The sequence below is a fragment of the Thyridium curvatum genome, assembly GCF_004353045.1.
Source record: "Thyridium curvatum strain D216 chromosome Unknown NODE_13_length_580902_cov_83.771903, whole genome shotgun sequence".
Classification (NCBI taxonomy): Eukaryota; Fungi; Ascomycota; class Sordariomycetes; order Thyridiales; family Thyridiaceae; genus Thyridium; species Thyridium curvatum.
The window spans coordinates 376495-396940 of NW_022156768.1; the positions used below are offsets into that span (position 1 = coordinate 376495).

Here is a 20446-nt window from a genome sequence, read left to right on the forward strand (position 1 = left end):
CCTCTCTTCGCTCCTCTCACCTATTTAACCACACCACACTTTCAATTCATACCAATTAGAACGTATATTTTGGCTTGCCTCACTTTCTATTTTGAGGCCAAACACCGAACAGCGCGCCACAGCCTCGGGTCCCGGACATCTCACGCGCCGTCATGGGCGGCTCCCGCTTTGCGACCGGGCCGGATCCGCTCTACACGCCACGCATGCCCCCGGCGATCTACGAAACGGTCAAGGAACGCTGCCGGGATGTCTTGAGCGAGCTCTTTGAGCGCGTCGGGTCGCCGATCGAAGGCCCCGGTAAGCGGGACCACGGCGACATCGACATGCTCGTTGCGGTCCCCAAGGGCGCGATGGCTTCCGCCTTGGCTGGGAAGGACGAGTCGTCTGATGAGACGGCCGATGAAGAAAACTCGCCCAGCAATAATGACGAGATCTCAAACGCTTGGGACATCATCGCTGCGGCCTTGGGAGCCGTGCGCATGGCCAAGGAGCAGGACAGAGCTGCCAACCTCGCCGTCCCCTGGCCCGACGATCTGGAGCCCGAGCACGACGACGACCACGGAGCCGACGATCCCGGCACCACCGCGGCCAAGAAGCACATCCAGGTCGACGTGCGCATCTGCGCCTCGGTCGAGGAGCTCGACTGGATGCTGTTCAAGCACGCCCACGGCGACATCTGGAACCTGCTCGGCTCGACCATCCGGCCCTACGGCCTGACCATCGACGAGACGGCCCTCAGCATCCGCGTCCCCGAGATCGAGCGGTCCAACAAGAGGCTCGCCCGCGTCGAGCTGTCGCGCGACCCGGCCGCCGTGCTCGCCTTCCTCGGGCTCAGGCGCGACGGCTTCTGGGACCGGCCCTTCGCCTCGCTCGACGCCATGTTCGAGTACGCCGCCACGTGCCGCCTGTTCTGGGTCCGGCCCCCCGCCGCCGCCGCCGCCGCGGCGGATTCTAGCCCGGGCGACCCGCCGACGACGACGGCGCGCCTCGCCGGCCTCGTGGGCAGCGACGAGGGCCGCGCGGGCCTCAAGGCCAACGACCGCAAGCGCATGGCCACGCGCCCGGCCTTCCGCGCCTGGCAGGACGAGTTCATCCCGGCCTGCCGCGCGGCGGGGCGCTTCGCCCCGGACCCGCCGTCCCTGACGGCGGACGAGGTGGCGGCGCGCGTGCGGACGGACGCGTTTGCCGCGTTCCCCGGCGTGCGCGAGGTCTTCGAGGCCCGGCGCGACGAGTTCGTCGCCGGGAGGCAGCGCGAGGACATCACCAAGGCGATCCGGACCGCCGTCCCGCGCGACCTGGACCCGTGGCTGCGGGGCCGGACGGTCTCGGCGCTCAAGAAGATTGTGCTGCTGGGCGACGACGAGGACGGCTTCGGCGTCGCGCCCGACTTTGCCGTGCGGGACGACAGGGGCTTCTGGGACGTCGAGAAGGTGGTGGGATGGGTTGGGGATCACTGGGAGGATGTGCTCGGCACGCAGATCACCGTGGCGGCGGCGGCGGCGGCGGAGGACAAGGACGGACGGTGCCTTGCTCGGCGAGAGTGAGGGAGGGTTGGAGGCTATCTTTGGGACGATGTGCTCCCTATTCGCATGAGACGAGCAGATGGTCTCTGGGCGGGTAGTGCCTGCTTGGACAGCTTTTTGTTTTCTGTTGATAGAGCGTGACGGTGTTTATTCTCGTTGGGTTTGGAGCGGTGCATGGATCTGGGGCGTTGAGGTTCTGTTCCTCCGGTTTGGTAGTTATCTCTCTCGGCGAGTTTTGGGCCTTAAGCGTTTTTTGCGTTGAGTTGGCATATGCACAAGTCACAGACACACATGGCATGAGGGTCTCGAGGATAGAAGATGGGCGCTCCCCTGGGACACACTGGCCCCTTCAGTTAAAGCTCTCGAATTGAACTTTCGTTTTTGATATTGGGAGCCTGTGTGCCCGTGAAGACCAAAATTTGCATGTTGAAGACTGATCATAACCGCCTTTCCTTTCCCTAATGCTCGATGCTCAAGATACTAAAAGAAAACAGCTCTCCTCCAGACGAGACAGCGAACGATACACTCAGCCAGAGAATATCAAACACAGTTTAGAAAAAGCCATCCCACCGACAACGTCCAGCTTTTATGTACAACTCCTTTTTTCCTTCCAGAAAATAACAACGCCCAGCGATGACAAGCCACCACCACCACCACCACCACCAACAACAACAAGGAAACATATATATGACAAGCGACCGTAGCGGCGTGCGTGAGCCAAACAGCTCTTCCCCAGGCTCTCAAAACCACCCAGGCGGCGACACCTTCTCGTCCCCGCCCATCCTCTCCTCGTCCTGCCCTGCTCCTCCTCCTCCCCCTCCGGACCCCATACCCATGCCCATAGCATCCTCGTACCCGGCCTCCCTCGCCTCCCGCGCCCGGCGCGCAGCCTTGCCCACGGCCCTCCACGCCTCGAGCTTCTCCCTCTCCGCCGGCCCTCGCGGCTCCTCCCACCCGCGCACGAAGCCCTTCCTGCGCAGCCGGCGGCGGTGCGCCCTCCTCTCGGCGGGGGTCATGCCGCGCGTGTCGAGGCCGGCGGCGTCCACGCCCGCCAGCAGGTCCCGCGCGTCGGCCCAGAGATCCCACGCCGGCTCCGCCAGGGCCTGCGCCAGCCGCCGGCCGCGCCCGCCGGCGACCCACTGGTCCAGCTTGACGGGCAGCGCGGCCCCGAAGGACGGGTCGTCCGGGGACCAGGCGCAGTCGCGGCCCGGGGCGCAGTACTCGGGCCGGCAGTAGCGCGCGCAGGCGGCCGACTCGGCGGCCAGCCAGAGCGCCAGCAGCAGCGCCGCCAGGCCGAGCAGGGTCAGGCGCAGGGGGTTGCGGCGGTAGAGCGTGGGCAGGCGGAGGTGGAGGTACGTCGCCGGTGCCTGCTGGGGGCTGGCGGCGGCGGTGGCGGCGGTGGTGGTGCAGATGTGGCATTCGTCTTCTGCCTTGAGCTTGGCCTTTTCGCCTGCCGCAACGGCAGGGGTCTGCACCTGCGCATGCGAGACCTGGTCCTCTAGGCGCTCTATGCCGCGCTTGGCGGTCTGGATGCCCAGGAGGCCCGACTGCAGGCGGCTGTTCATGCGGTCGAACGTCTCGAGCTCGGTCTCGCGCTTGGTGGTGATCGTCTGCGCGGCGGCCTTCTGCTTCTGCTTCTCCTTTTTCTCCTGCTGCTCGTCGCTGTCGTCGTTATCGTCATCGTCGACGTCCGCCTCCAGGGCCCTGAGGGCCACGTCGGCGGGTATCTGCAGGTTGGCCGAGGCCATGAGCTCGGCAAAGTCGTCGAGCGTCGAGTCGTCGATCTGGTTCTGGCGGTGGATCTCCATCAGGTCGTCGCGGACCGAGGGCGGCTTGGCCGAGTTGATGAGCGGCGACTTGCTGCGCGGGATGGACCTTGACCGCCGCGCCGATGACGAGACCGACGACGAGCGCCCGGCTTCGCCTCTGTTGCTGCTGCCGTTACCGCCGTTGACGGGCTCGGATCTGCTGTTATCGGATCTGCGGCTGCGAGTCGGCCTCTCGCGGAGGAACGAGGCCACGGCGACGGATGGTATGGGCTTCGTGAGGTCGGGTTTGGAACCCTCTGCGGGCTCGTCCCACGTCTTGTCCACCTTGACCGTGACTGGCGTTTCCACATATGCTCCCGTGACCTTGGGTGTAGGCATAGTCTGGGGATCCGGGCGCTTCGCTTTGGGCGTCTCGTCCATCGCGTTCGCTCCACCATCGTCGTCGTCGTCATCTTCATCACCGTTGGGTCCCGGCGACGGTGCCCTGGTCGATCCCTTCTCCGAATAGTTGTCGAGCGGCGCGAACAGCTTCGCCTCGCCTTCGATCCGATCGATGGGGTCCACATCGGAATACACCTTGCTCGAACGCTTAGTTGAAGCTGATTCCACTGACGGGACGCGCTTCAGCTCATCTGCGAAGCCGACTGACGCCTTGGGGGGATCCTCGTTGTCTGCGGGCGACGAGGCAGAAGGCTTCTCCTTGCGGGACGCTGCTTTTCTCTCGTTGTCCTTGACTGTGTCCTTGACAGATTCGGGCATCGCCTTCCCCTTGCCTCGCTCTCGCTCTCGTGGCGCCGGCTCGTCAGGCAAGGGGCTGCTGCTTGCTGCCTTGGATAACCTGCGAAGCACATCTCGAGAGTCTTCACGCGAGTGCGAGCTACTCCTACGCCTCTCTTCCTCGGGAGCCTTGTTCTCTCGCTCGCTACTGTCTTCCCGACTGGGCTCTGCATCTGCACCATGAGACTTGTTGTTCTTCATGGTTCGGAAGATGGTGATTGGCGTGTTGGGTATCTGCTCGCCTTCTTCCTCCAACACACTTCGCTCCTGCGACTCTTCCTCCCCCTTGCTTCTGCCGCCCGGATTTGGTTCCCGTTCCGGTTCCGCAGGCGGTTTCCTCTCCACCTCGGGCGAGGGCGACCGGAAATTCGAGTTCTTTTCTCGGATCTCGTCGAGCCTGGCCGTAGCGAGGGCTCTCCTAGAAAGGCTCTCGATCTCGCGAGCACGAATTTCGTCGAGCTTGGTGTTTGTACGTTTTGCGATGCGACTTGCTGGTGAAGCTTGCTTCTCGCGGTGGTGAGTTTCGGGATGTAGCTGTGGCTGAACCTCAACTGAGTCGTCTTCCGAGGGAAACTTGAGCTCGGCCTCAATCTCCAATTGTCGAATCTCATCGAGTTTAGTGTTCCTCTGTCTTGAGGCGTAGCCGCGGCTGGTAGTCACTCTAGGGCTCTCCGAGACCTGCAGGTCGCCAGCGGTAAAATCGGCATCGGCCTGCCACGCAAAGCTCTTGCTGGGAGAAAAGGGCCGAGGAGGCACAGTGGCTGGCCTCAGCGTAGTGGGTGCCTTGTCCGCTGTAGCATTGACCGCAGGGCTCCGAGGTCTGTATCCGAAGCGGCCATCGGGCACGACATTCTCGGACCCTTGGCTCTGTCCCGGTGACGAGATGGCACGCCTGAGCCACTTAGAATCGACTTTGCCTTCTTGTCCCCATGATCTTGGCCGGTGAGATGATGATGCAGGCACCTCCAGCCCCCCATTGCTCGTCGTCCGTTCCAGCGGCCGCTCTCGCTCCGTCAGCGCCCGACCAGGACTGTTCCTGGCGAGCCCGCCATTGTGCTGCTGCTGCTGCTGCTGCTGCCCTCGGACGCCCTCCATGCGCAAGCGGTCCAGCTCGTACTGCCTCATCCTCCGCTCGACAGCCTCGTCCGACAAGTCGCTCGCCCGCGACCCGACGCTGCCAGCCGAGCTGCGCGCGTCGTCGTCGTCGGCCGCCGCCCCCCTAGAGCCCGACGACGAGTGACGGGAGCTGTGCCGGCGGCCCAGCGTCAGGGGCGCCTGGTTCAGCAGGGCCCGCATGCGCTGCTCGTTGCTGCTGTTGTGCTCGTCGCCGCCCGCGCGCGGGTGCCGCCAGCTCCGCGGCGCCGGGCTGGGCGAGCCCCTCATCGCCTCCTGCTCCTCCTCCTCGGCCATCCTATACGCCTCGGTGAAGCTCAGGGGCCTCCGCGCGTTGGGCGAGGCGCGCGACGCCTGCTGCTGCTGCTGTTGCTGCAAGGGTGTCGGCCTGGGTATCCGCGTGGCCGAGTGCGCGGAGCTACTGCGGGGAGGTTCGGGCGACGGCGACTTGGAGGGTACGGGTAGGCGCGAGGCAGGATGCTGCTGGTGGTGTTCCTGCATGTTTTCCTTGAACTCGTGTCTGGGCGCAAAGCTCTTGCGCTGGGCGAGCCGGCTCGTGAAGACGGGGGCGCCCGAGTGGTGGCGGTCGTTGAGGCGCGTGGACAGGACGTCGGGCTCCTGTCCGCCGGGCCGCTCCATCGTGTCGGTGGTTTCTGGTGATCGTCGGGTTGTAGGGTAGGGGGCAGAGAGCTGGCAGGCTTGTTTAGACGGCGAGCAGCTGCATGCTGAGCCTCGGGGGCGATCCTGTGTCGCGTCGCTTGAGTAGAAAAGGACGGTACGCAGGCCCGGCAAGACTCGAGTGGATACAGCAAGAGGTGAAGCTGGCCTTTGTGGATAAGTCCCCCCTATTTGCGCACGATTGAAAAAGGGGAGGGGGCTGTTCGGACTTTTTGGGTGCTTTGTTGTGGGTGTGGATGTTTTGGGAAGTGAAGCTTGGGGATGCGCGGCGCGCGATGTTCCACCCAAGCTCCATATTTTAGCCTCAAGTGCCCCCCCGACGAGACCACACTAACGAGCCGACCCCAGCGGCTTTTAGGGAGCTGAGAGGCACAGCAAGCCCCTAAGCTGTCGCCAGGGTCTCCGAAGTGACCGACCGACTGCTCCCTATAATATTTGGACTTTGACAGATGCAGCTAAAAGTGAAGGGATGGAAAGGCTATGCATCAACGTTGATGTCAAGCCTGGCCCTCATTGTACAAGTACGTGTACGAGCACTCACTGAATTCGCTCGGAATATAAATTTTGAGGAAAGGAGAGGGAGTCTTCATCTAAGATGCCCTTTTCTTTTCTTTTGCCTTGATTACTCTATTCAGAAATGTCATCATGTGTGCATTCGCGGCTTCTACAAAGGCATCGGGTCTATCAATGAGCACCGAGTTCAGGTCTAATTCAAACAAGGAATCCATCTTGGTATAACTCGATTCAAGTGATGGAGATTGCCCTTGAGTTATGTTGTGACTGTCTGGGATGATATCACCAAGAGGCAGATGGTTTCCCAATACAAATACACCCTGCTTATAGTCTACATTTGAGTGCCATCTCGTCGAAGAATATGGGCTACACTATGATACAATCTCATCTGTTCGGCTGTTATACATGTGAGAACAAGCCCCCTTTCTGCATGTCCCTCCCATTCCTCTTTTACTTCCGATCTCTCCATCACTCCTCGGCCACAATCTCCACGACCTTGCGCACAGGGGCAGCGCCCTTGCCAGGCAGGATGTCCACCTCCCAGCGGCCCAGCGCCTTGACGCGGTCGACGCCGTCCTCGAGGCCGACGAACTTGACGTCGCGGGCCTCGACGACGGCGACGGCCCCGGCCTCGGGGTCGGCGCGCGCCAGGATCTGCCGGACCGTCGCGGCGACGTCGTGGGTCGAGACGGAGCCGAAGATGGCGAGGGCCGCGGCCGCGGCCTCGGCGGCCTCCTCGGGCGTGGGCTCGGGGGCGGCGGCAGGCGCGCCCGTCGACACGGCGGCGCGGGCGGCGAGCAAGGGGGAGCGAGGAGGCGCGGCGGGCTCGGCGGCGGCGGCGGCGGCGGGCTGCTGGGCGTTGATGGGCTTGCGGGCGAAGGTCAGGGTCTGGGGGAGGTGGCTTTCGAGGAGCTCTGCTGTGCGCTCGGGCTGTGACAGGGGGGAGAGAGAGAAGTGATTTAGTACAAACACATACATCTAGCCGGGAAGGGTTCTGGGATGCGAAGAGACACGTACGCTCATGGTCCGGATCTGGATCGACGACAGCTCAAAGTCGTCGCTCTCGTCGACCTCGGGGGGGGCAAAGGACCCAAACATGGGGTCGCGCTCGCCGATGGCCTCGCCGCGGGAGAGGCCCAGCTCGGAGAAGCGCGTGGCGGTCATGTACTCGGCCTTGCCGCTGGGGTACCACAGGTTGCGCATGCGGCCCCTGTCGATGCGGAAGATGGCGTCTGCATGATCATTCGCGCGGATGGTCAGCCCTCTGTCCGTCTTGTCCCCTCTTCCCGGTATTGGATGCAGCTCACCTTTGCGGCCGAACTTGGGGATGTCCTCGAGCAGGCGCACGACGACGCCCTGGTCCGGGGACTGCTTCGACTTCTTGCCGCGGACCTGCGTGCGGACGACGGCCGAGGCGAGCCAGGAGCTCTCGACGCCGGCGGTGGCCAGGGAGCGGCGCAGGCAGCCCAGGCAGGTCGGCGCCCTGCCGAATAAGGGGGCGACCATGATATGGTGCAGCCGATTGACTTGGCCGGTCCGGGCAGCCAATTGAGGTGTTGCGAGGAGGGGAGGCGAGGCCGTTTGAAGGTGTGGTGTGGTGTGGTCTGGATGGATCCGGTTCGAGAAAAAACCCGGAGAAGAAAAGGTCAGCCAAATTTAGTATCGCGGGTCGGGGGGAGTGCACGGTCCACACCACCACCTTGATCCTCTGTCCCAGATTCGATGTTCCGTCGGGGCGACAGCCAAATCTATCATGTTGAAGTCATGAATTTGAGTGTCCTCATTATTAAAGAAGTCGTCGTGTTCATATGATAGAAATCTAGAAATACGAGAAATGTGATTGAAGCAAGATCATTGATACTCATCAATCCCACCCCTGTCCCTATCTAAAAGCCCCCTTTCCCAGCCCATCAAAATGTTTCTCCCGAAACGCCTCGCATTATCCTCAAGAGGAGGTAATATCAGATCAAATGACAAGCTCTCCAAGGTAGGTAGGTAGGTAGGTAGGCAGGTATGTCTCAAGCACAGATCCACACACCTCACCTCACCTCACCTCACCTCACCTCACCTCACTTGACCTCCGCCGCCCCGGGCCCCTTCAGCTCGGGCACCACCCTCCGCCGCCACCACTCCCCCCAGTCCACGACCTCCCCGCCGAGCCGCGCGTCCTCGGCGCAAAAGACGAGCGCGTGGCTCCGCAGCACCTCCTCGAGCGTGCAGCCGACGATCTCGCGCTGGGCCCGCTCGGCGCTCCACCCGTGGTTCTTGACCTTGTCGACCGCGAGCACGAACTGCCGCACGAGGCCGTTGTCGCCGCCGCCGTGGCCCAGGCTCTCGACGCGCGGGCGGTGCACCGTCGTGGCCCCCGTGCGGAAGTCGTTGACCGTGATGGTGTAGCTGTCGGCGTAGGCGTCGCCGTCGGTGCCGTAGATGTGCGTGTAGCGGTCGCACTGCTTGCGCGAGTGCGCGACCATGTGGAAGACGGCCGTCTTGGCGCCCCGGCCGCGCGGGACGCGGCCGTCGAGGAGGAGGAGGGGGGGCTCTGAAGAAGAAGAAGAAGAAGAAGAAGCCTGCCGCCCGTTCGCCGCCGGTCCGGCATCCGCACCCTCCTCCCCGGCAGCGGCGGCGGCCTCTTGGTCGTCGTCCCACGTCAGCGTGACGACCTGGTCGTCGCACACGTCGTTGTCGGCCTCGAAGACGCACCGCCCGAACCAGTTGCGCGCCGCGACCTCGGCGGCGGGCGTCTCGGGCCCGTAGTCCTCGCCCAGCCGGTCCAGCAGCATCTCGCGGGCGCGCTCCAGGGCCAGCGGCGAGCCCTCGCGGCCCAGGTCCTCGATCTCGGGCACGACGATGCTGACGGGCCAGCCGGTGTTGCCCGCGCCCAGCCCGCGCAGCTGCCTGCCCACGTAGACGCGCCGGGCCGAGTACTTGCACGCCTCCTCGACGGGGCACGACAGGCAGTTGGTCGTCGCCGCGCCGGCGCCGCGCGGCTTGCGGCTCCGCTTGAAGAACTGCAGGCTGCCCGTGCTGGCGACGGTGGACGGCAGGTGCGGGTTCTCCACGGCGGCGCGGTCCGCGTACGAGGGCGGGGAGCTCAGCAGCCAGAGCAGCACGTCGATGTCGTGGCAGCTCTTGGTCAGCAGGCTCGGCGCCGAGGTGTCCTCGCGGCGCCAGTTGCCGCGCACGTAGCTGTGGCTAAAGTGCCACCAGCCGACGGGCTCGGTGTGCTCGACACTGAGAATATCGCCGACGGCGCGGTCCTCGAGCAGCAGCTTCCGCAGCAGGATGTTGTGCGGGCTGTAGCGCATGACGTGCCCGATGGAGAAGACGGTGCCGTCCTCCTCCTCCTCCCCCTCCCCCTCCCCGCCGCCCGAGCCCGGGCGGGACCGGTTGGCGCGCAGGGCGTTGTACATGGCCGTGCAGTCGGACAGCCGCGTGGCCAGCGGCTTCTCGCACATGATGTGCAGGCCGCCGAGGGCCGCGAGCGCGAGCACGACCTCGCGGTGCATCTCGTCGAGGACGCAGACGTAGGCGCCGTCGACGCCCTCGGGCACCCCGCGCTCCCCGGCCGCCGCGCGCCCGCGCCGCGCGCGCTCGTAGGCGACAAAGTCGCGCCAGGACTCGAACTCGGCGCCCTCGGGGGCCCGGTCGGCGTCGCCCCAGATGAAGGCGCGGCCGAGCTGGCGCCGCTTGAAGGCGTGGGGCTCGGCGACGGCGGCGACGAGCCCGTTGCTCGAGGTCGTGATGGCCTGGGCGTAGCCGGAGCCGCGGGAGCCGGCGCCGATGATGATGAAGCGCGGCGGCGAGGCGGACATGGGCGGCGGAGGCGGCGGGCGGAAGGTGGCGGGCGCGTCGGCCCCGTAGGCGTGCACGCCGTTGGCCACGGCCGGGTGGGAGGTCGGCGCCCCCGGAGCCGGAGGGTCCGAGTCTGAGGAGTGTGTGCTTGCTGGCATGGTGTGGATGTGTTTATTGGCGATGGTAATGACTACTCAGGTAGATGGTATATGAGGTGTCTTAAGACACGACGGGTGGTGGTCCTGAGTGAGTTCGGAGAGGGTCGTCTTGGCTGAAGGGAGGTCCCGGGCCAAGAAGACTGATATACCGGAGGCTACGTGCGGGGTGTCTGAGCTAAACCGCAAGCTGGGCTGGGTGCTACGTTGCCTTGCATTTGGGGGGAGGGACCAGGTGAGAGAAGGGCGAGGTCGCACAGCTTGCGCGGAGAGAGGGTGGTGCGGTACTGCACCGCCGATCGGCACGACGGGATGCGAGTCAAGTCCTGAACCGGAGGCCCAGATATGTTTTTTTTTTCGAGACTGTTCAACAAGTTGATAATGGGATACAGACCAACAGAGGCAAATGCCGACCACAAACAAAGCACAACAAAGTGTTGGATGTGATCAAAGTTGGTTAAGCCTGTCCCTGTCGGCCCTCCGTTGCGCGGTCCATCCGCCAGTTCACCGAGCTAATCTGGGGAGCCCACGTGTATGCACCAGTCAAGAGGCTCGAATTACCAAGTTGGAGCCCGCCCTAATAAATGCCGGGTGGGTGTGCTGTTGGTGTTCTATTTTCGGCCATCTCGGACAACCTCAGGTCATAGATATTGTCGAGTAACCCGAACACCAGCTCCTCGAGGCCCTTCTTCCTAGACGCCGAGTTAGACATAGAGATGTGTATGAATGCATCCCGTGGTTTGATTGGCCAAGTATATGGTTGAAACAAACAGAAGGCTCATCTTCATGCCAACGTGCGGTGTTGGCTAAGCCACTTTGGACTGGTTGGCCAAGTCTGCGTGAAGAGAAGAATTGTTGTTGGTACAAGATCCCATTCGGAAACTCGTCCTCCATTCGTCCCATGTAAATATCTGCACAAGAAACCTTCCATTGAGCAAAATGCCTGAAGGGAATTGCTTTTTGAACGCCATCAAAAATCGTAGATGAACGCTCTCGCCTTGAGTAAAACGAACCTCACTAGCACATGCCACCTTTTCCGTGGTGAAACATCTCTGCGCTGTTACATCTCAGCTCCACCAACACCCGCCTCACTTTCATCACCCGACCACTGGCACCGCCAGCAGTCCTTGACGCGGAGACTGCGTACAGAAGACACTCATGATGGACAGGGACGTCCCTCTCGTGTGGATCGACTGCGAGGTAAGCCGCCATCAAACATAGCAGCCTCACGCCTTGCCCTCACAACCCGTAACTCACACACACCCACCCCCATCGCCAGATGACAGGCCTGGACCCGGACAAGGAGGAGATCATCGAGATCTTCTGCCTCATCACCGACGGCCAGCTCAACCTGCTCGACGAGGCCGGCTGGGGCGCGGTGGTGCACCAGCCGGCGGAGCGCATGGCGCAGATGGACGAGTGGTGCACGCGCACCCACGCCGCCACGGGCCTGACGGCCGCCGTCGCCGCCTCGACCGCGACCCCGGAGCAGGCCGCCGCCGGCCTGCTGGCGTACGTCAGGCGGCACGTCCCCGCGGCGCGGACGGCCCTGCTGGCGGGCAACAGCGTGCACGCGGACAGGGCCTTCCTGCGCAGGGCCCCCTACGCGCGCGTGCTCGACCACCTGCACTACCGCATCCTCGACGTCAGCAGCCTCAAGGAGGCCGCGCGGCGGTGGGCGCCGGCCGAGGTGGTGCTGCGGGCGCCGGCCAAGATGGGGAGGCACCGGGCGCGCGAGGACATCCTGGAGAGCATCGCCGAGGCCAGGTACTACAAGGAGGCCATCTTCTCCGCGGGGGCCAAGGGTGCCGCGTAGAGGGGAGGCATGTCGAGAGAATATTCTTTCATCCTTTTACGTCTTTCTGAGAGCAGGGAGCTGCTGGGTGTTACTGTTACAAGATCAGGTACCTAGGGATGCATTGCTAGTAGTGTCACCATCTTGGTGCATCAGAGTGTCAACGTCAAACAGGCCGTCGACCGTCGAATGCCAATGTCAACAGAGCAGAGCGATCTGCCTCGTGGCTGTTAACCCGCCAAGCGCGAGGTACCTGAGCGGGTGGGAAGGTCGACAACGTGTATTGGTGGGGTGGGATCAGGCAAAGTACCTTATCGGCGGGGATACTTCAGATTCATGGACAAGACATAGGCGGGCCAGAGTACACCCAGCTAATCACTACTTGGCGAGCTGTTCGAAAACAGTGGGAATGAGGTCATGATCACAACCCCTCATCCCACCTCAGGTACCTTCAATGCAATAGACTCCAGAGCTCCCACTCCCAGCTCCTCAACAAGCCCGCCCGCCCGTTGGACCCGTGGAATCGCAGCTCCAATCGCAGCTCCAAAGCACACCACCACCACCACCACCACCACCACCACACGCCACCTTTCAGGTCGTGCTGAACGGCAGCTCCGGGGGCCCGTTTTGCTGGGCCAACTCGCCGTCGAGACCGCCACCTTCAATTCCTCAGACAGAGACTAAGAGAGAAACAGGCTTCTTTCCTCTGTCAATTCATTTTTTTCCATTCTGATCATCACTAATTGCATCTTTTTTCTTCCATCATCGCCCTTCTTGTCCACTCTTTGAGCCAATTCCCTTCGATCAGCAGGCCATCATGAGTGTCAAGGCCGTCGAGTTCACGCCCTTCACCGACCAGAAGCCCGGAACGTCAGTTTGCCTCCCCTCACCCTGCTGCTCCCGCCAATTGGTGTCCGGGCTCGATTGCTAACCAAGCTTTCCTCCTCCGACATAGCTCGGGTCTTCGCAAAAAGGTCACCGTCTTCCAGAAGCCTCACTACAGCGAGGCTTTTGTCGCCAGCATCCTGCTCTCCATCCCCGAAGGTGCCCAAGGTACGCAGCGCACCGACATCATGAAGTTGTGCCCCTCAATGACGCAACTTGGCGACCCTCCTCCCTCTCTCCTCCGCCCCGAGCTGGCCCGTTGACTGACGCGACCTTGGTCCACCTCTAGATGCCTTCCTCGTCATCGGCGGAGATGGCCGCTACTGGAACCCCGAGGTCATCCAGCTGATTGCGAAGATTGGCTACGCGTACGGCGTCAAGAAGCTCCTCATCGGCCAGAACGGCATCCTCTCGACGCCTGCCGCCAGCCATGTTATCCGTAAGAGGAAGGCCACCGGCGGCATTCTCCTGACTGCCAGCCACAACCCCGGAGGTATGTCTGTCCATCTTCCCCCGCGCCCTCCTCATCCTCCCCTGCTCCGCCGCCGCCTCTACATAAGATCGCTAAAGTCTCGGTCTCGAACCTTCGCAGGTCCCCACGACGACTTCGGCATCAAGTACAACCTCGCCAACGGCGGCCCCGCCCCCGAGCCCGTCACCAACAAGATCTTCGAGACCTCCAAGGCCCTGACCTCGTACAAGATTGCCGACATTCCCGACGTCGACATCACCACCATCGGCACCAAGACGTACGGCGACCGCCTCGAGGTCGAGATCATCGACAGCACCGCCGACTACGTCGCCATGCTCAAGGACATCTTCGACTTTGACCTCATCAAGAAGTTCTTCAAGACCCACCCGGACTTCAAGGTCCTCTTCGACGGCCTGCACGGCGTCACGGGCCCCTACGGCAACGCCATCTTCCGCGGCGAGCTCGGCCTCGGCCCCGAGTCCACCCAGAACTGCGTGCCCTCGCCCGACTTTGGCGGCGGCCACCCGGACCCCAACCTCGTCCACGCCCACGACCTCGTCGCCGCCGTCGAGAAGGCCCAGATCCCCTTTGGCGCCGCCTCGGACGGCGACGGCGACCGCAACATGATCTACGGCGCCGGCGCCTTCGTCAGCCCCGGCGACAGCCTCGCCATCATCGCCCACCACGCCCACCTCATCCCCTACTTCAAGAAGAACGGCGTCCACGGCCTCGCCCGCAGCATGCCCACCGCCTCGGCCATCGACCTCGTCGCCAAGAAGCAGGGGCTCGCCTGCTACGAGGTGCCCACGGGCTGGAAGTTCTTCTGCGCCCTCTTCGACGCCGACAAGCTGTCCATCTGCGGCGAGGAGAGCTTCGGCACGGGCAGCAACCACATCCGCGAGAAGGACGGCCTGTGGGCCGTCGTCGCCTGGCTCAACATCATCGCCGGCCTCGGCGTCGCCAACCCGGGCGTCGCGCCCAGCATCAAGCAGATCCAGCACGACTTCTGGAACGAGTACGGCCGCGTCTTCTTCACGCGCTACGACTACGAGAATGTCGACTCGGAGGGCGCCAAGAAGGTCGTTGATACCCTGGGCGACCTGGTCAAGGACTCTGGCTTTGTCGGCAGCAAGATTGGCGGTACGTTTCTTTTTTGTCTCTTGACTAATGTCTTTCTCTGGAAAAGCAAGGTTAATCTAACACATCATTTTTTTTTTCATCTTCCACAGAGCGCACTGTCACCGACGCCGGCAACTTCTCGTACACGGACCTCGACGGCTCCGTGTCGAGCAACCAGGGCCTGTACGCCTGCTTCTCCACCGGCAGCCGCATCGTCGTGCGCCTATCGGGCACGGGCTCGAGCGGCGCCACCATCCGCCTCTACGTGCAAAAGTACAGCGGCGACCGGGCCACGTACGGGCAGGACGCGCAGGACTTTTTGAAGTCGGAGATTGAGTTTGCCACGGGCCTGCTCAAGTTCAAGGAGTATGTCGGCCGGGACCAGCCTGATGTGCGGACCTGAGAGAGTGGAAAGTGCCAAGGGCAGGGAGGGAGAGAGGGAGAGAGGGGTTTTTGAACTGAGGTTGTCGGGTTGTTATTTTTACTCACAAGCCATTGTTTTCGACTTGAGATTAGCAGATGAGACAAGAAGAGAGAAAAGAAAAAACGGTAGCCTTATTTTTGTTGTTCATCATTCAACAAAGAGAAGTTTGTGATATGGCTTTTTTAGTGAAAGTGAAATGCAGGGGAGAACCCTTTTCTCATATGCCATCGATGTAGGACAAGGCCCAATGCTTCGGGATCTGAGCTGCCTGAGTCCCAGAGTTGGTGCCAACCCGTCAAGCAGGTCAAACCTCAAGGACCGGTCCAAAGAAGTTGGCTCTGCCAGGTTGATGTAATGGTGCCAAAGCCTCGGGTCTCCGTATCGGTAGTTAGAAAGGGGATAGAGCGAAGAGACTCGGTGCGACGGCTGGCACGACCGTCTACAAATAGTGTATGTAAATAGGTCTCATTCTGAATATCACCCAGTCCCTCTCCCGTTGTTGCGAACTACGGAGGGTCAACTTGTATGGCCAGGACGAAACCCACAGAAGTACATAATACATACAGAAAGGCGGGAAATTGGGGGTGGGGGGGGAGGATAACATATCGGCAATTCTTGGGGAGCCGAACCATGGCAGTTTTCATTTCCACTGCCCAGGCTCTTGGTAAAGTCTTCGGGGATTCATGGGATACCAAAAATGCCTGACAACATGAACCCATTTGAGCCCTGAGACTCTGAACGCCCAGCAAACGGTAGAGGAAATTGGCCAATCTGTTTTCTTCTGAGCAAAATCAAAGGCAATAAATAGGCCGAGATGTCGTAGAGTTGATGTTATGCTTTGATGGTCACCACAAGATGAGAGCTGCGGGTTCTGAGGATGGCTTCCGGGAGGCTTAGGCAGGCAGGCATCCTCCATCGAGCCGTTGTCGCGAGAACCGAAAAGAGATAAACAGCGATAAGATGACAAGAAGCGCTGCCGTAAGGGGAGCGGGCCAGAGGGCGAACGACCAAGTGTAGATGACTCCTCCCTATCCCCTGGATCTGGGTCGGTTTGAACAGATAAAGATGTGCTACTAATGCAGAAAATTGCTGATGGAAAGCTAGTAGACTGTCAAGCAAGGCTTCCTTATAGAACGCTTTATACCGTCGGTGTGTGTCTGTGGAAGTGTTGAGCATGGCAAAAAAAAAAAAATATTAAAGGGCAAAAGAGCAAAAGAGCAAAAGAGAAAAAGAAATACAAAAAACAAAGCAACATTGGTATCATCGGGAATCGAACGCAGACCAGGTGCACCAGTGGATTGCTGAAATGCAACAGCTATTACTATCCGACTCCCTAACCGCTATGGCATATTGCCACAAGCTGCTTTGTTATTGTGAGTAGTGTTGTTCTTGACTATAAGGCCTTTGGAAGCTCCCATTTCAAATGTAATTTACACGCTCGATTGTCAGGTTCGAAGTGTTGTACGCTTCCATCATCATCATGTACGGAGACAGGGCCGTAGGGCCGTTGAAACCTGGGTCAGTTGCAGAGAAGTACGCGTTATGTCGCACGCATAGACATTCTCCAATCTTCGTGCTGCAGATGATCGTAGGGCTGAGACGCCTGGCAAGCCCCCCTTCCGTTGCTTGCCAAATTTCACCTGTCTGATGATGCTGGTAGGTTTGCATAAAAGCTGAGCAGACTCCGAGAAGCTACATTCCGCTGGGCGCATTTTCGTTGCGGTCCAGCTGTCCCCGTTGAGATAGCGGTGTTTACTGAGCCGACGAGGATGATGGCGAGTTCTCTCGTCGTCGGGTGTCGCTCGAGTTGCCACATCCAGCTCTTTGTAAGCGCCCAACTTGTAAAAGATTCCTCAACCGGGGAGCCCACCCCCGCGCGAAAGCACGACTGGGAAAAAGACTACCGGGTACACTCTGGTGTGCTGAGCCCAAGTATGCCAAAAAAATGGGAAAACGTGTCCGTCCACGTGGAAGCCCAGCTCTCGGATATCCAGAAAGGTATCTGAAGTAGATCCAGGATAGTGCCGTTGGCCCCGTGGTACTCCGCCCGACGAACACAACAACGATCGAGCCTTCTAGGCAGTCCAGCCCGGTGGACAAAGCCTCTACGGTCGCCTTCCATCCGGGTATAGCCAGAGCCATTCGCCTCGATGGACTGGGTAGGCATATTGCTCGGAGACGCCAAGTGGAAGGTTCAGAAGGTTATATGTATCGGCCGGGTATAATAGTCGCCGGAAAGAAGCTATAGCGATGGGGCCTGCTGAACTGCTGTTCAACGCTATCGACAGAGGTACTCGTGATTGCCATCGAGGTGGTCTCTTCTATTTCAGTAGGTAAAAGTGTGATGAGACCGGTCGAGAAAACGACAAGTGAGCTGATCGCCAACGAGATCCCCGGAGTGCATACAACAGGCCAGTCTCGATTCTTCATGGCCCCGTAAACAACCCTTGGCTTGATTAAGGAGTGGTAGTCGAGGAGCAGTGTCCGCTCTCCAGCATGCCAGCCTTTTGAAAGACGGAGCCAGGGCGCCACTACCTCGGACTGGAATTCGACTCGAGCCCAGCAAGCGGCAATGAGCGTGAGTATCGCAGTAGGCCCAAATGTCCAAAGGTAGTGTAGATCGTTCGTGCTGGTCGCCAGACCTCGGCTTTTGTCGGAAACCGCCAACAGAACCTCGACAGTGATAGCCGTCAGGACGAACAGGAGCCCGAAGGTGCCGCCTATGACACGACGCCGGAGATACGCTTGGTCGCCATGGCAGGAGAGATGCGTCCTGTTGGCGTTCTTGGTGTGGCTGCATAGCGGTTGCAAGGCTTCACACATAAGACAAGATAGGGAACGAATGTTGGAGACTTGGATGTGTCACAAGATCTCTGGTGTTATTACAGAAATGTAGATTTTGACCTTTCTAGTTAAGAAGTAGAGTACTGTCGCCTCCTCCCCTGAAGCGTCATACAACTCCTGTCGAGAGCCTGGCCGGAGACATAAGCTCACTACCCCCAACCTGTGTATCCTGGACAGATGACAAGTTATATTGCACTATAAACCTGCTGCAAAGTTCTCTCTGTGAAAGGCATATCATATCGCACCGTACAGACCGGCTCTTATATATGGCAGTAAGCAGCTCTAAGAACGCAAACCGCTCGTGAACTAAATCTATTGTACATTCAACGGCCCCGCAATAGCAACTGGGAACCTAATAGCAGCCTCGTCTGACAAACACCGAGGCTGTACCAAACAGGCTCCGACGTACCAATCTATTCGACATGCCGTCTACGAGGCGGAGATAAGTCCGCAAAGTCGTGAACCTGGTATTGTATCGCCAAGGTCCAGCGAGCGCCGTGCAGGTCTCTCTAACATCCGGTCCCAACCCAAACCAAACCAGAAGACGGTCATGAAAGAGAACCACTTCGGATGTCTTGGGGAAAGAACGCTCTTCCTCACGATCCGGTAATAGCCCACATGGTATTAGGATTTTTTTTTTCATGACGCGAGAGAATGTTTCAGGAAGCCGACATAATCCCGGGCTTATTCTCGAAATCGCCATCTACCAAGATAAGAGGTAGGTATGCAACACTGACAGGCCAAATTTGCACATCTTCGTCCTGATGCTCCGTTGGGGGTTGGGGGGGGGGGGGGTTTGCGTCTCGCCGCAATCGCGCAAGCGCACGGACCACCCGGGATCCCGTCGCCTCGGCGGGGCGGATGACACGAGAACACACAGCACAAAGAGCTCACACAACACAAAGCAAGGAAAAGCTTGAGTGGGGACGGATGGAGCTTCTCCAAGCTCTTTTGTTGTCATCCGGCGCGTTTCGCCCGCCTGACACGGCGGGCGCAAGGTGTGTGTGTGTACACGTGTGTCAGTATCGAATCTCCTTGTCCTCCCTCCCTTCCTCCCTCCCCTCTCCGCTGACAAAGCCCTTCCACAACCGACCGGGTGCTCAGTCTCACAGGTTCAAAGGCTGGGATCAGAGCTGATCGTTACGCATCTTACGATGCGCGCCCAGGGAAGGGGGAACGAGTACAACCTCAAAAGCTACGTTCTCGTGTGAAATACGGCTGCACTAAGCTGGAGGAGCTTGGGCCATCTCGCACCTCCGTTCAAAGTCAAATAAAGTGCACGCAGCAAAAGGCGCGCAAAGGCGCGCAAAGTTCTACAACCAAAAACTACACATGTCGTCGCAGTAGAGGAGAGGATATGGAAAAAATGCATGCACGTTGGGTAGCGGGGGATGCGTAGCTCCCGGAAACCGCATGGTGGCTGGTCTCCGGACCCAAACCCAGACTCAGACTCGTCTTGGGCGAGATGCAGGAAACAGGAGAGAGCAGAGCATGAAGCGAGAGGAAGAGGGAGAGGGCGCGGGGGCGCATGCAAGGCAAGGGGGAGGTTTTGTGGCACGCTAACTCCGAATCAAGAGAGGGAGTGATTGTGCTGCTCGCTCGCTCGCTCGTGCGGGAAAAACCAGAGAATCAGGGCGAGACGCCAAAATCAGACAGGGCCCCAGAAAAGTAAAATCAGCAAAAAAAATGGGCAGCAAGAAACACAGAGGTACGTCCGGGAGTGGGAGGTACATTGGGTCCAGAGAGTGCTTGGGCGGGTGTCTGTTAGGAGGTACCACACCGTCGGTGACGCGAGAGCGAGAGGTACTTGGCCGTGGGTACTTGGCAACTTCGTAGCGGTACATGTCGGAACCGAGTCAGGGTACATACCAGCCCCGCCGACGACAAGTATCTTTTTCTTGGTGTGTGTTGTGTGAGCTTCCCTCCCGCCCTCCCTGCCTCTGCTGGGTGGGCGTTTGGAACCAGTCGTTTTGCTCAACGGGCATGCCGCGAGGAATGGCTTTCTATGCTCTACCAAATATCAACATGCCAGTATGCCAATAATGGGAGCAATCTCCAAGGAGACGGCACAATTGGCAGGCGGCTGACCAGGTGCATGCACCTAGTTGACCAGAGAATGAATGCTCACCATCGGTGCTGCGACCAGAGTCCTCCAAGCAAGCGTCAACAGCCAGGCGGCGGCGATAGGTATCCTTCCCTGACTTACATGACCGTTGCTGTAGGCTGCGCATCGCAAATCCCATACTTTGATATCGGGGTCTTCTTGAGTGGTGAATCGCATTAACAATGGCTTCCACTTTCCAAATCGCACTTTGGTCTTGACAGGCGCAGTCATGCACTTGCTAGGGCTACGGCGACATCGCTTGCTAGGTGGTGGCCAAAGGGTGATGCTCTGATCCCATCCGTCATCAGAGCGGATTTCATCACCGGAAAGAGAATGAATGCCATGGACAAAGCTGCATCCCCTTGGGCACTAGCCGTGCCCATCGTACCTTGCAGATCTGTCGAGTTCCATGGAAACGAGCAACATCCTCTGGCGCCCGGTGGACTCGATCGGCCAGGTCTTGGTGAGCAACGGCCGGAT

General features: G+C 60.2%; 6 protein-coding genes across 6 annotated transcripts; 3 read left to right on the forward strand and 3 right to left on the reverse strand.

The window, feature by feature from the left end:
* Positions 1-152: 152 nt before the first annotated feature.
* E0L32_003126 (uncharacterized protein) lies at positions 153-1544 on the forward strand (the record flags this gene model as incomplete). The annotated part of the gene is made up of 1 exon (XM_031137392.1): positions 153-1544. One exon carries the CDS (start codon positions 153-155, stop codon positions 1542-1544), a length of 1392 nt encoding a protein of 463 aa, XP_030999194.1.
* A 719-nt stretch (positions 1545-2263) lies between these two features.
* On the reverse strand, positions 2264-5821 carry E0L32_003127 (uncharacterized protein; the record flags this gene model as incomplete). The annotated part of the gene is made up of 1 exon (XM_031137393.1): positions 2264-5821. The coding sequence occupies one exon, from the start codon at positions 5819-5821 to the stop codon at positions 2264-2266; it is 3558 nt and encodes a 1185-aa protein (XP_030999195.1).
* Positions 5822-6841: 1020 nt separating this feature from the next.
* E0L32_003128 (uncharacterized protein) lies at positions 6842-7879 on the reverse strand (the record flags this gene model as incomplete). The annotated part of the gene is made up of 2 exons (XM_031137394.1): positions 6842-7303; positions 7391-7879. 2 exons carry the CDS (start codon positions 7877-7879, stop codon positions 6842-6844), a joined length of 951 nt encoding a protein of 316 aa, XP_030999196.1.
* Positions 7880-8442: 563 nt separating this feature from the next.
* On the reverse strand, positions 8443-10326 carry E0L32_003129 (uncharacterized protein; the record flags this gene model as incomplete). Its single annotated transcript, XM_031137395.1, has 1 exon — positions 8443-10326. The coding sequence occupies one exon, from the start codon at positions 10324-10326 to the stop codon at positions 8443-8445; it is 1884 nt and encodes a 627-aa protein (XP_030999197.1).
* Positions 10327-11602: 1276 nt separating this feature from the next.
* E0L32_003130 (uncharacterized protein) lies at positions 11603-12139 on the forward strand (the record flags this gene model as incomplete). The annotated part of the gene is made up of 1 exon (XM_031137397.1): positions 11603-12139. One exon carries the CDS (start codon positions 11603-11605, stop codon positions 12137-12139), a length of 537 nt encoding a protein of 178 aa, XP_030999198.1.
* A 796-nt stretch (positions 12140-12935) lies between these two features.
* E0L32_003131 (uncharacterized protein) lies at positions 12936-14997 on the forward strand (the record flags this gene model as incomplete). The annotated part of the gene is made up of 4 exons (XM_031137398.1): positions 12936-12988; positions 13074-13171; positions 13293-14615; positions 14705-14997. The coding sequence occupies 4 exons, from the start codon at positions 12936-12938 to the stop codon at positions 14995-14997; spliced, it is 1767 nt and encodes a 588-aa protein (XP_030999199.1).
* Between the last annotated feature and the right edge of the window lie 5449 nt (positions 14998-20446).